This window comes from Mesoplodon densirostris, chromosome 19, assembly GCF_025265405.1.
Source record: "Mesoplodon densirostris isolate mMesDen1 chromosome 19, mMesDen1 primary haplotype, whole genome shotgun sequence".
NCBI classification, from domain to species: domain Eukaryota; kingdom Metazoa; phylum Chordata; class Mammalia; order Artiodactyla; family Ziphiidae; genus Mesoplodon; species Mesoplodon densirostris.
In genome coordinates, this window is record NC_082679.1 from 10,290,257 (window position 1) to 10,303,784 (window position 13,528).

Consider the following 13,528-nt stretch of genomic DNA (forward strand, 5'->3'; position numbering starts at 1 on the left):
TCTGTGGAGTTGCCGGGGGACGATGGGATCCCAGGGGATTGCCTAGATTTAGCAAGAAATAGCATCTTCAAAAAGATGCCTTCGAGGGCTTCCCTGGTGGCGCAAGTGGTTGAGAGTCCGCCTGCCGATGCAGGGGACACGGGTTCGTGCCCCGGTCTGGGAGGATCCCACATGCTGCGGAGCGGCTGCGCCCGTGAGCCATGGCCGCTGGGCCTGCGCGTCCGGAGCCTGTGCGCCGCAGCGGGAGAGGCCACAGCAGTGAGAAGCCCGCGTACCGCAAAAAAAAAAAAAAAAAAAAAAAAAAAAGATGCCTTCGGGGCTTCCCTGGTGGTGCAGTGGTTGAGAGTCCGCCTGCCGATGCAGGGAACACGGGTTCGTGCCCCTGTCCGGGAAGATCCCACATGCTGCGGAGCGGCTGGGCCCGTGAGCCATGGCCGCTGAGCCTGTGCGTCCGGAGCCTGTGCTCCGCAACGGGGGAGGCCATAACAGTGAGAGGCCCACGTACAGAAAAAAAAAAAAAAAAAAAAAAAGACGCCTTCCCTAAGTCTTCCCCATTTCGCTAAGTGGTTGTGCGGGTCACCTTCCTGCTGGACCAGAAGGCTGGGAGTTTTTTTTTTTTTTATGCAGTACGCGGGCCTCTCACTGTTGTGGCCTCTCCCGCTGCGGAGCACAGGCTCCGGACGCGCAGGCTCAGCGGCCATGGCTCACGGGCCCAGCTGCTCCGCGGCACGTGGGATCCTCCCGGACCGGGGCACGAACCCGTGTCCCCTGCATCGGCAGGCGGACTCTCAACCACTGCGCCACCAGGGAAGCCCTGGCTGGGAGTTCTTGATCCTCCTCCTCCCTTAATTCACAGACAAGCACCTTCTATCTCTTAAAAGTGTGATTATTTCCACTTCTCTCTTTATTCCACTCCCCTCCCCTCCTGCTTCTTCCCCCTTCCAAGCCAATGCCTCCTCTCACCTGGTCTCCTTGCTTCCCTCTACCTTTGTCTACCCTTCTGATGGGCCCACACACAGCAGCCAGTCATCTTTTTAAAGCAATTTCAAGAGCTTGTTCAGGGTGCTTTTATGGTTTGAAACCGTCTGATGGCTCCAAATAATATTTCAGATAAAGGGGATTCCCTGGTGGTCCCGTGTTTAGGACTCCAAACTTTCACTGCCGAAGGTTGGGGTTCAATCCCTGGTCGGGGAACTAAGATCCTGGAAGCTGAGCAGCGTAGCAAAAAAAAAAAAAAAAATTCAGATGAAGTCGAGCCACCTGGTCTCTCCCTGTCTAGGAGGCCCATGCAATCGTCATGACCCTGTTGGTTTTCTTGCCTTGTTGAGGGTCACTCAAGCCCTTGCCACCAGGCCCACCAGCCTCCTTTCTAGAACATGCCAAGCTGGCTCTCATGTCCCAGCGTATGCATAGGCTGTTCCCTCTGCTTGTGCATTCATTCCTCTGCCTGTGGACGTGTCCCTGACGGTGGCTCCTGCTTACACTTTGAGACTCGACGAAGAGGCTTTTGCTGACCATTCTATCTAAATGAGTCCACTGGGGCCCTCACTCTGAGTATTGCAACATCCTGGTGTTTCCTTTGTTTGCCAAATTGATTGTTCTCTGGCTTTACCTCTAAAATATTTCCATAATCCAATCTCTTCTCATCACCCCCACTGCCTCCGTCTTGGTCTAGGTGTTATCACCTCCCACCTGGACATATGCCGTCATCTCCTTTGTGGTCTCCCAGCCTCCACCCTCACCCACCACATAGCCAGAAGGAGCCTGTGAAAACCCAAGCCAGATCACATCCCTCTTCTGTTCAGAATTTCCTGTAGCTCTTGTTCTCTCAAGGCAAAAGCCAAAACCTTCACGTGGTCCGTGAGGCTGTGATCTGTGCTCCCCCATCACCTCCTTGACCTTGCCTCCTTCTACTTTCCTCCATTCATGCATCTCCAGCCACACTGACTTCCTTGCTCTTCCTCAGACAGTCCAGGTGTGCCCTGCCTCAGGGCCTTTTCACTTGCTATTCCCACTGCCTGAAACTCTCTTCCCTAGACCTGCAGGGCTCCCTCACCTCCTAGTTTGGGTTAGCACCAGACTACCCTCGCTTACAATTGTAACCTGCTCCCCTCCAACTTCTGAAGCACCTATAACCACCTGACTCACTCTTATTTTTCTTATGTATGTTATCTACTCCTTTGTCTGGAGTATAAGCTCCAGGAGGGCAGGGAGTGCTGTCTTCCTCACTGCTTTATCCCTAGAGCCTAGCATAGTGCGTGGCACAGAGTAGGTACTCAATTTGCTGAATGCTCACTGCCGGCTGTCTCTCCAACTTGCAGAACAGCGTGTGGCAAACAGTAGGTGCTTAATGAATAGCTGCCCATTGGCTGAAGATCACGGACAAGGTCGATATCACAGCTAAAGAGGAGAAACAGACCGCTGAGGGGCTCTCGTGCATTGCACCCCCGACCCTCCCACTTCGTTGCAGCCCTGCCCCCCACCCTGCTCACCTATGACTCTGAGCCAGGTCACTCCCCGACTGGTGCCCCGGGGGAAGGTGGCAAACTCGCAGGTGTAGTTGCCCTCGTCCTCCACCGTCAGCCCCCGGAGGGCCAGTGTGGCGTCCCGCACCTCCAGCTCTGTGCCTTGCCCGGCCCCGGTGCTCTGCCCGGCATTGACGAAGGACAGCCGCTCCTTGCCAGGCTTCGGGCTGGGGAAGCTGGGACCATACAGGGGGTGGAAGATGGCCACGTTCTGGTTACCCTCAGACGCGTCCAGGCGCAGCCACGTCACCTGTGACACTCGGATTTCAGGCGCTGGGGGCAGCAGGTGGCACGGCAACTCTACGGTGTCCCCCAGGTGGCCCCGCACCTCGGCTGCGGCCCGAACTCGCACATCCTGGGCTCCTGCGGAGAGAGGAGAGAGAGAGGTCGGGTCAGTGAAGGACCCAGACACCTCCGGGCCAGGCCGGGCCATCACTGAGGGCCACCCCCTGAAATGCAGACCCGCAATGCAGTGCAGGAGTCTTTATGGAATCCCAATTCCCAAAAGGCCAGCCAGGAAGACAGTTTGAGGAAAACTAGGGACATTTGTGTCCAGGCTAGATGACATATGATTATGGAATTATCATTCATGATCTTAGGTGTGATGATTAAATTGTGGTTATATAGTATTCCTTTAAAATTAAAAAAAATTTTTTTAATTTAATTTTATTTTATGCCACGCCGCATAGCTTGTGGTATCTAAGTTCCCCCACCAGGGATTGAACCCAGGCCATGGCAGTGAAAGCCTGGAGTCCTAACCACTGGACTGCCAGGGAATTCCCTATTTTATTTTTATTTTATTGAAGTATAGTTGATTTACAATGTGTTAGTTTCAGGTATACAGCACAGTGATTCGGTTTATATATATATCTCAATACATATATGTGTATTGTATATTCTTTTTCAGATTCTTTTCCTTTATAGGTTTTACAAAATATTGAGTATAGTTCCCTGTGCTATACAATAGGTCCTTGTTGGTTATCTGTTTTATGTAGTCCTTTTTCTTAGAAGATAAATGGTGGATGGGACTTCCCTGGTGGTCCAGTGGTTAGGACTCTGCGATCTCACTGCTGAGGGCCTGGGTTCAGTCCCTAGTCGGGGAACTAAGATCCCACAAGCTGCACGGAGAAGAAGAAGGAGAAGGAGAAGGAGAAGAAGAGGAATAAGGAGATGATAAGGGGTGGAAATGTCACATCTGTAACGTACTCTCAAATGGTTCATCCAAAACAACAACAACCAAAACGATAAAGTGACGAAGCAAACGTGGCAAAGTGTGACCCTTTGTCAAGTCTAGGGGCAGAGGATGAGGGAGGCTGCTGGGTCATTCTTCCAACTTACACATGTGTGTTTGAAATTTTTCATTATCAAATGTTTGGAGGGAAAAAAGAATCCTCCAAAAATAACAAAAACCTGAATCTATCTCAAAAGAAATTTTTAAAAAATTCAAAGTGTGAGGATAGTTTTCATTTTGTTTCCTACACAGTAATAATACTTTCTCTCACCTTTCTATAAAACCTACAGCCCTCTGTGCCTTTTTTTAAAATTTATTTTTTATTTTTTTGGCTGCGTTGGGTCTTCATTGCTGCACATGGGCTTCTCATTGCTGTGGCTTCTCTTGTTGCAGAGCATGGGCTCTAGGCACGCGGGCTTCAGTAGTTGCAGCACACGGGCTCAATAGTTGCTGTGCCTATTTTATTTAAAACAGCCTTGCTGAGATATAATTCCCACTCACCCATTAAAAATGTACAATTCAGGGACTTCCCTGGTGGTCCAGTGGGTAAGACTCCGTGCTCCTAATGCAGGGGCCTGGGTTTGATCCCTGGTCAGGGAACTAGATCCCGCATGCATGTGGCAACTAAGAGTTTGCATGCTGCAACTAAGAAGTCCGCGTGCCGCAGCTAAGACCTGGCACAACCAAAATAAGTAAGTATGTAAATAAATAAATGTCTATATCTTATGTATATTTTTTTAAAAGTTAGACTAATAAATAAATAAAGTACGATTCAATGACTTTTCATATATTCACAAGAGTTGTGCAACCATCGCCATAATCAAGTTTAGGACATTTTTATAATCCCCCAAAGAAATCCCTGTACCCATTAAACAGTCACTCCCATTTCCCCTCCTCCCACCCCCTAGCAATCACTAGTCTATTTTCTGTCTCTATAGATTCTCCTCTTCTGGACATTTAGCATAAATCAAATCATACAACACGTGGCCTTTTGTGTCTGGTTTCTTTCACTTGGCATAATGTCTTCAAGGTGTACCCACGCTGTAACATGGGTCAGTGCCTTGTTCCTTTTTATGGCTCAGTAATATTCCATTGTCTGGATTGACCACATTGTGTTTATCCGTTCATCAGTTGATGGACATTTGAGTTGTTTTCACCTTTTGGCAATTATGAATAAAGCTGCTGTGAGCATTTGCGTACCAGTTTTTGTCTGAACGCATGGCTTTTATTTCTCAGCTTATCTTTTGTTTTCTGATTGCTAATAAAAACTGGAATAAAGGGGACTTCCCTGGTGGTCCAGTGGTTAAAACCTTGTGCCTCCACTGCAGGGGGTACGGGTTCGATTCCTGGTCAGGGAACTAAGATCCCGCATGCCGCGCGGCGTGACCAAAAAAAAAAAAAAAAAAATCGGGGGCTTCCTTGGTGGCGCAGTGGTTGGGAATCTGCCTGCCAATGCAGGGGACATGGGTTCGAGCCCTGGTCCGGGGAGATCCCACATGCCATGGAGCAACTAAGCCCGTGCGCCACAACTGCTCAGCCAGCGCTCTGGAGCCCATGAGCCACAACTACTGAAGCCCGTGCACCTGGAGCCCGTGCTCCGCAACAAGAGAAGCCAACACAATGAGAAGCCCATGCACAGCAACTAGAAAAAGCCCGCACACAGCAACGAAGACCCAATGCAGCCAAAAATAAATAAAATAAATAAATTTAAAAAAATAATTAAAAAAATAAAAACCAGAATAAAGATGAATGTTTCTCTGCTGTGTAAGGCAGTACAGCATGGTGACTGAGGGCAGACTGCCTGGGCTTGAATCCTAGCTAGGCAACTTACTGGCTGTGTGACATTGGGCAAGTCATTTAACCTCTCTGTGCCTCAGTTTCCTCGGCTGTAAAAGGAGGGTAATAATGGTGCCCATCTCCTAGGGATTGCCGTTTAAGGATTAAAGGATGTTTGTAGAGTACTTGGCACACAGGGCCCCCGGAAACACAAGATCAGTGCTTGGTAAATAAACATAGCCAGGTAAGTGTAATTACAAGTAGCCCTCGACACCCAGCCTCAAGGCAAGGCCCATGCCCAGCTGTCTCCAGATGTGAGGGGAGGAGCGTGTGCCGCCGCTGACCTCACACAGGAATCCAGGGGAAATTAACAGGGGACCCTAGTGAGAGGGTCCCCAGCAGAAGGCAGCCCCTTGGGCAGGACCCGTCCCAGGCACTTCTCAAAACAAGTCATCAGTGAAGGCCATTGTGTGACACAGACATCATCTCGTGGAAGCCCCACATATATCTTGCAAATCAAACCCAAGGGTGCCACCTTGGAAGATGGTCTCCTCGTCTGCAGCGGGACCAAACTGCCGAGTGTCATGTGTGGGCCCCCGGAGCAGCTGGTGGGGGCTTCCTGCTGGCTCTGTCCCTTTCCAGGTGGGGACCTTGTTTCGAGCCTAATTTCCTCCATCTGTGAAATGGGGATGTTTAAGCAGCCCTGCAGGGTCCCTTGTGACAATTCCATTAAAATGATTTTCTCCTGTAAGCTCCTCACAGGGCTGGCAGGGCAGGGGAGTCGAGCAGAGGCGGCCAGCCATCCGCTGCAGGCCAGATCCGGCTCTTCCACGTAGTCACTTTTGGCCCCATAACATTGTTCCAGAAGTGAACTAGCAGCACAGAAGGGTCTGGAGAGTAAAGGTCGAATCCAGACAAAAATAGGATATGAGGCTCTGGGGGCAACAGTTAGGTGGAGCTGTGGAAGGGCCATCCCCTTCCCTCAAGGTGCCAGGAAGCATTACCCACATGGCCCCCAAAGGCACTGAGTATGGGACAAGGGTCCCCAAAGGCTATGCCCCTTTCTAGCTGGGTGAGGAGGGAAAGGCACTCCGTCAGGGAAAAACCCAGGCCAGTGTGAGCTGCAGAAGCAAAGTAGGGCAGGGCCAAGGGCTTAAGTTTTCTTCTTGAGGTAAGTGGGAGCCATTGAGGGTTCTTCACTTGGAGAAGGACTTGGCTAAAGTGAAGATTTTATTTATTTATTTATTTATTTATTTATTTAATTTATTTTATATTTATTTTTGGCTGCGTCGGGTCTTTGTTGCTGCGCACAGGCTTTCTCTAGTTGTGGCGAGAGGAGGCTACTCTTCATTGCAGTGCGTGGGCTTCTCATTGTGGTGGCTTCTCTTGTTGCGGAGCACTGGCTCTAGGCGCGCGGGCTTCAGTAGTTGCAGCACATGGGCTCGGTAGTTGTGGCGCATGGGCTTAGTTGCTCCGTGGCATGTGGGATCTTCCCGGACCAGGGCTCGAACCCGTGTCCCCTGCATTGGCAGGAGGATTCTTAACCACTGCGCCACCAGGGAAGTCCCTAAAGCGAAGATTTAGAACTTCAAGGGCATGAATGGTAGGAACCTTCCCGCCAGTTATTCTTTCCCAGACTATGCCAACCAGTGAGCAAAAAACAGTGACTCAACCCGCAGGCCCTGGGTGCTAGAGGGTCAGCCCCTAAGGACAGGGATTTGCCTGTCTTGTTTCCTACTGTATCCCCAGAGCCTACACCAGGGCCTGGTTATAGTAGGTGCTCAATCAATACTGTTAAGAAAAAAAACCTGTTGAATAAATATCAAGCTCTGTTCTGGGGGCAGGTACCACAGATGTGTCAGGACAAATCACGTGCTTGTCCTCTAGGAGCTTACATTCAGGAGGGGAGACAGATATTGTACAGACAGTGATCACCAAGCACTTCGCTGGAAAGACTGAAGGGGTGGGGCTGGGGGTGACGGGGAGAACCTAGAGCAGGGGCCTGACCCAGCCGAGGGGAGGGGCAGGAGAGCTTCCTGGAGGAGGTGACCTTTGCCAAGGGAAGCCAAGCTATAGTCCACAGAGCCCCACACCCCTCTTTGGATCGCTGGGTCCCTTCTGGGACTCAGATTTCCTGTCCTAAGGAAGTCATTGTGGCTGCAAGATACCTCTCTTCTTCTGGGGAGTTCTCTGGCGGTCCAGTGGTTAGGACTCAGCACTTTTACTGCTGTGACCTGGGTTCAATCCTCTCTTCTGAGGGAGGATGCCCTCCTGCATCTAGAGTGGCTCTGGCTGCTTCAGAGGATTTAAAAAAAAACCCACTTTTAGGAATTCCCTGGCGGTCCAGTGGCTAGGACTCTGTGCTTTCACTGCAGAGGGCACAGGTTCAGTCCTTGGTTGGCAAGCCACGTGGCGCAGCCAAAAATAAATAAATAAATAAAAATTAAATTAAAAAACCCCACGTTTAGCTTCTTGTGGGGCAAGGTTCTCAGCAAGTTCTTTCATCACCAATACTCTGTCCCCGATGGCCACAGAGCCCGCCTCTCTCCAAATAGCTGGCCCTCGTCCCCTCACCCTGCACCTCACTTTCTCTCCATCTCACACAGCAGATTTTCATGACCTTCTTGGCTCTCTGAGAGCAGGAATTCTTTGCCTGGTTTTGCTCACCCTCAGTATCTGCAACAGAGACCAGCTCCTAGTAGATGCTCAATATTTGCAGAATGAATGAGGTTCTAAAATCCCATGGCTTGGACTTCCCTGGTGGTCCAGTGGGTAAGACTCAGCGCCAGTGCAGGGGGCTGGGGTTTGATCCCTGGTTGGGGAACTAGATCCTGAATGCATGCCCCAAAACTAAGATCCCTCATGCTGCAACAAAGACCCGGCACAGCCAAAAAAAAAAAAAAAATTCCCATGGCTCTACAATCCCTATTCTAAGTGTCTCATTCTGAATGAATGGATAGGATGGTTCAGCCCCTGTTTGGTTAGTGGCCCATTTATTAGGTATTTCCAGCTCAGAAAAAGGTTCAGGATGGAAGCTTTGGAGTCATCCCTGACTCCTATCTTTCTCTCACCATCGCCCCCCTGCTCCGCGCCACCCATGCAATCCATCAGGAAATCCTGTCAGCTCCATCTTCAAAATATATCTGCAAAGCGGACCAGGTCTGATCCCTGCATTGCCTGTATCCTGGTCTAAGCCAGTGGCATCTCTCCCCTGGGTCATCAGACATGCCAGGCAAATCCCACCCCTGGGCCTTTGAACTTGCTGTTCTCTCATCCTGGAACACTTCCCCTTCCCTCCCTCCCTTCGGAGCTTTGCTCTGGAGCGTTCCCTGACCACCTTAATAATGAGAACAGAAACTCCATTAACCCTGCTTCGATTTCCTCATAGCAGCTGATGTGTCTTCCCCACGAGAACATCAGTGCCGGGAGCAGGGATGTTCGTCTGTCTTGGTCACTGTTGTATCCCCAGAGCCTAGAACAGTGACTGGCACACTGTAAGAGCTCGATAAAGGTGAAGACGGGAAATCAGCAGTGCACTAGATCATACAGGCTGAGGCTGAGTTAGAGTTTGGGCTTTTTCTTGGGGGCACTGGGGAGCCACAGAGAGTTATAGGCAGGGGGAGGGACAGGGTTAGGTTTGTGCTTTAGAAAAACCCCTCAGAACGGAGTGGGTCGGGCTTCAGGGGGCAGGGCTGTGGGGATGGAGGAAGAACCACATTGGAAGCTCATTCAGAAGTTGGAATGGTTGGGACACGGAGGCTGACTGGCTGTGGTGGTGAGGGGGACGGGGTTAGTGTGGGCTGATGCCCAGATGTTTTGCGTTTCAGGCAGAAGCAGGAGAAATGATGCCAGGAGGAAGGCTGGCTTGGAGTTCGGACCCTAGTGTCCAGCACACTGCTGGGCAGGTGATTGTGCCCTGACCTTGGCCAGGACGTGACCAGCACCACAGCAGGGGAGAGTGTGGCCATGGGAACACCGCCCTCCCTCAGCTTCCCTTGGCCAGCCAGGCTGGTGACAGCTTCATGAGGTGTCAGCTGGGTACCCAGACATGCTTCCTCTGCCTGGGCCCTAGGATGCAGGCTTCCTGTGGTGGCAGAGTCGGGGCTGCCCAGGGCATTGTGTGAGCCCAGGGGAAACATCTGGGGGGGTGCTGAGACTTATAGCCTGAGACCCTGAGATCTGGGGAAGGGAAATCAAGGCAGAGAGGAAGGGGCTGGGGGCCCGGACTCCTGGGTCCCTTCCTTGCTGGCTCCTCCAGGCTTGGCTCGTGCCCTCCAGACCAATAACGCATCATGACCTGCCCTCTCACCACGGGGCGCAGCAGACTCCAGCAGGCCCTTGAAGGCCGGCGTGCTTGGAGCGCTGGCCTCAGCTACCTTGTCAATTAATTGACTGCATTCATCACAGTGCCCACCCTCACAGCGGACATCCAGGAGCCGGTCTGAGGAGGGGGTGAGCAGCAGTAGCCAGGATATGGGGCTGTCTGCCTGGGCCTGCATTTCGGCACCTCCCTCCCCCAGCCCACCTCTCTGATTGTGGTCGTCACTCAGCTCGGGGGACCCCTTCCCTCCCTGGTCTGAGATTTCCCTGCCTTTCTGCAGGGGCTTGACCCCCCCTGAAGGTTTCCCCTGTGGGGTCTGATACTTCTGGTAGTGAATCTCTTCCTGGTCAAGCCTCTCAGACAGAACCCCACTCCCACTGATCTGCCCAGCGTAGAGTTTACACCAAAACATTTCTGTCTCTGAGACTCTGGCCTCCTCCTCCTGCAGGTCCTGTCTCTTTGATCTCTTGTGTCTCTGTCTCTGATTCTTAGGGTTCCGAGTCTGCCTGCCCTGTGTCTTCCAGGAGTCCCTGGTTTCTGCTCTCTGTGTCTGTCTGTCTGTCTTTCTCTCTAACTGCTTTATTGGGATACAGTTCCCATACCATACGATTCCCCCTTTTAAAGTGACCAGCTTGGGATGTCCCTGGTGGCGCAGTGGTTCAGAATCCACCTGCCAATGCTGAGGACATGGGTTCGAGCCCTGGTCCGGGAAGATCTCACATGCCGTGGAGCAACTAAGCCCGGGCACCACAACTACTGAGCCTGCGCTCTAGAGCCCGGAAGCCACAACTACTGAGCCCGAGTGCCACAGCTACTGAAGCCCACATGCCTAGAGCCCGTGCTCCGCAACAAGAGAAGTCACCGCAATGAGAAGCCCGTGCACCTCAACAAAGAGTAGCTCCCGCTCACCACAACTAGAGAAAGCCCGCATGCAGCAACAAAGACCCAACGCAGCCAAAAATGAATAAATAAATAAATAAATAAATAAATAAATAAAAAGCGTCCAGCTCAATGGCTTTTAGTAAATTCATAGATTTGTGCCTCCATTACCACAATCAATTTCAGATCACTTTCACCAGGCCAAAAAAATCCTAGCTGTTCTCATATTCTTTTTCTTCTGTATCTCCAACATCTGAGGTCTGGGTCTTTCTGGGTCTGGGTCTGCTAGTCTCTGGAATCCGGCTCCCTGCACCGTTTCCTGGGGTCCCTAATCCCTCCAGGTTTCTGGTCTCCATCTCCCAGGGCCGCCGTTTCTCGGTGTCTCCGACCCTCAGCTCTCTCTGCCTCCTGGGTCTCCCTATCTCTGCCTGTCTCTCCACACCTGTGACATACTTTCTCTTTGCTGGGCCATCTTACTGGGTCCCCTCTTCTCCTCCCCCTCCTGCTCCATTTCTCAGCATCACCGGGACATTAAAAATGTAACAGCATCCCTGGCGGAGGCGGGGGAGCTGGCCAGAGTGCCCAACTCCCTGTCCCTCCCGTGTCCACCACTCCCCATGGCCCCCACACACTGCTGGCCTTGAGGCTCGCCTGTGCCCCAACCTCCTTGGGCCATGGCATCGCCGTCACTGACTGGCTGGGGTCTTTTGGGCCCCCTGCCTGTCACCAAACCTCTGTCTCTCTCTCTATGCTGTTCCTGCCTTTACCCAGATGTCCTTCCAGCTCCCTTCCCCCCGCTCCCCCTCCCACACTGCCCCATCCCTGTGGCTGTATTTCATTCCCCCGTCTCTCGGTTCCATTCCTGTATGTGTCTTTGACCCCATCCCTAAATTTGTTTCTGATGCCCTCCCTCTATTGGCTTCTGTCCCCACCCCTGTATCTCCAGCCTCTCCCTGTATCCCTCTCTCCCCTCTCCTCTCCCTAGGATGTGAGCAGACCCACCCTTACTTCTCCCCTGTCCAGTCCCCCTTCCCTAACAAGAAGAGACAGAAGGCCGGCAGTCCCCCCTCCTCCCATCCCCCTCCGCCACCGTGGGGCTGACTGGCTGACATGGATGAGCAGTGAAAGCTGGGAGGACTGGGGAAGGCAGCCACAGCACGAAGCCCAGGTGGTGCACCCTCATTCCGTGGAGGCCAAGGAGGGGGAAGGCAGAGGAGCCAGGGACAGGGAAACAGAGATGGATGGAAAGGAGAGAGAGAGGGCAAGAAAGGCGGAGAGAAAGAGCTTGGAGAGAGATTAGAGAGCCAGAGGAGCAGAGGGAGAGGGTGAGAAACGGAGAGAGGAAGCGGGGAGAGAAAGTGAGGGAAGGAGGGGAGGGAGAGACAGAAAGAGAGGGAGGGAGAAAGGGAGGGAGGTGGGAAGGAGAGATGCAGAGAGGAGAGCAGAGAGCAAAGGCACAAGGATGGAGGGTCAGGAAAGGGGAAGACCTCCTCCTCAGGTGCTAAGAGCTTCCCCCCACCCCCGGGGACCAGTGGGACCTCTAAATCCCTCCAATGGCCCCGCAGGGAAGGAATTATCTCAGTTTTCCAAAGGAGGAAATGGAGGCTCGGAGGCACTTTCTGAAGTCCACCAGGCGGGGCAGAGCCAAGAAAGGCTCTGAAGTCTGCAGACTGGCTGTGGACCCTGGGAAAGTGGCTTACCCTTTCTAAGCCTCTGTTTCCTCATCTGCAAAATGGGAACAGGAACTGGACCTGTCTCCCAGGGTGATCAAGAGCCTTCCATGAGATCATGCACCAAGTCAATGTCTGGCCCAAGGTCGGGTGGATTCTGAGCATTCTCACAGAGGCGGCAGGTTCTGACTTTATCTCCCTATCTCTGACACAGAGGGAGAGGCAGGCGATGGAAGAGTCAGTACACAGTTCTGGGTCAAAGCTGGGAGACAATTCAGACACATGCTGGGAAAAAAAGACCAGGGGTCCCGCAAGCTCACTCCGTAGTTTCTGGCAAACCTTTGGGAAACTCCAGTATCCTGAGTTTCTAGCTGGGAATAAACAGCCGGGTCACCTGCAAAGGGGCGGGGCCAGAGCCTCCTTCACCTGTTTCCTCCCATCCCCTCCCTCTCCCGGGGCTGCACCCCTCCCCTAGGGGAGGTGGGGGGAACGGGAGGGCGGGAGAGTGGGCCGAGCCGAGGGAGAGACAGCGGATTAGGGCGGCGTCTCTTCGCGTCCACCTCCCGCTGCGGCTCCTAGGACAAAGGCGCGACTAGAGGAAAGATAAGGTCCCGAAACCGGGAGTCCGGGACCGGGAGCCAGGAGAGCGCCCGCCCCCGCCTTGCCCTGGCTCGGCGAAAGTGAAACCCGGAAAACTTCCCCAGGGATGCCCCGCCGACGGCTCGCAAGGAAAGGGAAGTGTCCCAGCCGGCGGGACTCGGCCTCCGTAGTCTACCTGGGACACAGCCGACCGAGCCTCCAGCTTCCAGACAGGGCCTCCGGCCCTTAATTTTATCTATAACCCAAGAGTCAGGGTTTCTGCCCACATTTGTGTCTGAATCTCAGGAGACATTCCAATGCCCACAATTAAATCTGGAGCTCAGGAGACAGGGCCTTTTGCCCTCCCCTCCCCCCAATTCTGTCTGGGACCCAGGAGACAGAGCCCCCTGCTCACAACCTGGAACCCACAAGTTTGAGCCCTTCCTGCCCCCAATTCTACCAGGACCCCGGTAGACAGAGCCCCTAGCCTTCATTCTTCCTGGGACCCAAGAGATAGAGCCCTCAGTCCCTAATTTTTCTGGGGCCC

At 52.7% G+C, this 13,528-nt stretch overlaps 1 protein-coding gene across 2 annotated transcripts in view; it reads right to left on the bottom strand.

Annotated features, from left to right (window-relative positions):
* NECTIN2 (nectin cell adhesion molecule 2) overlaps positions 1-13,528 on the bottom strand; it is a 28,860-nt gene that overhangs the window by 14,715 nt on the left and 617 nt on the right. For both annotated transcript variants that reach the window (XM_060085047.1, XM_060085048.1), the window contains exon 2: positions 2,493-2,888. In XM_060085047.1, the coding sequence (XP_059941030.1) occupies positions 2,493-2,888 (396 nt within the window). The remainder of the gene's footprint in view (positions 1-2,492; positions 2,889-13,528) is intronic.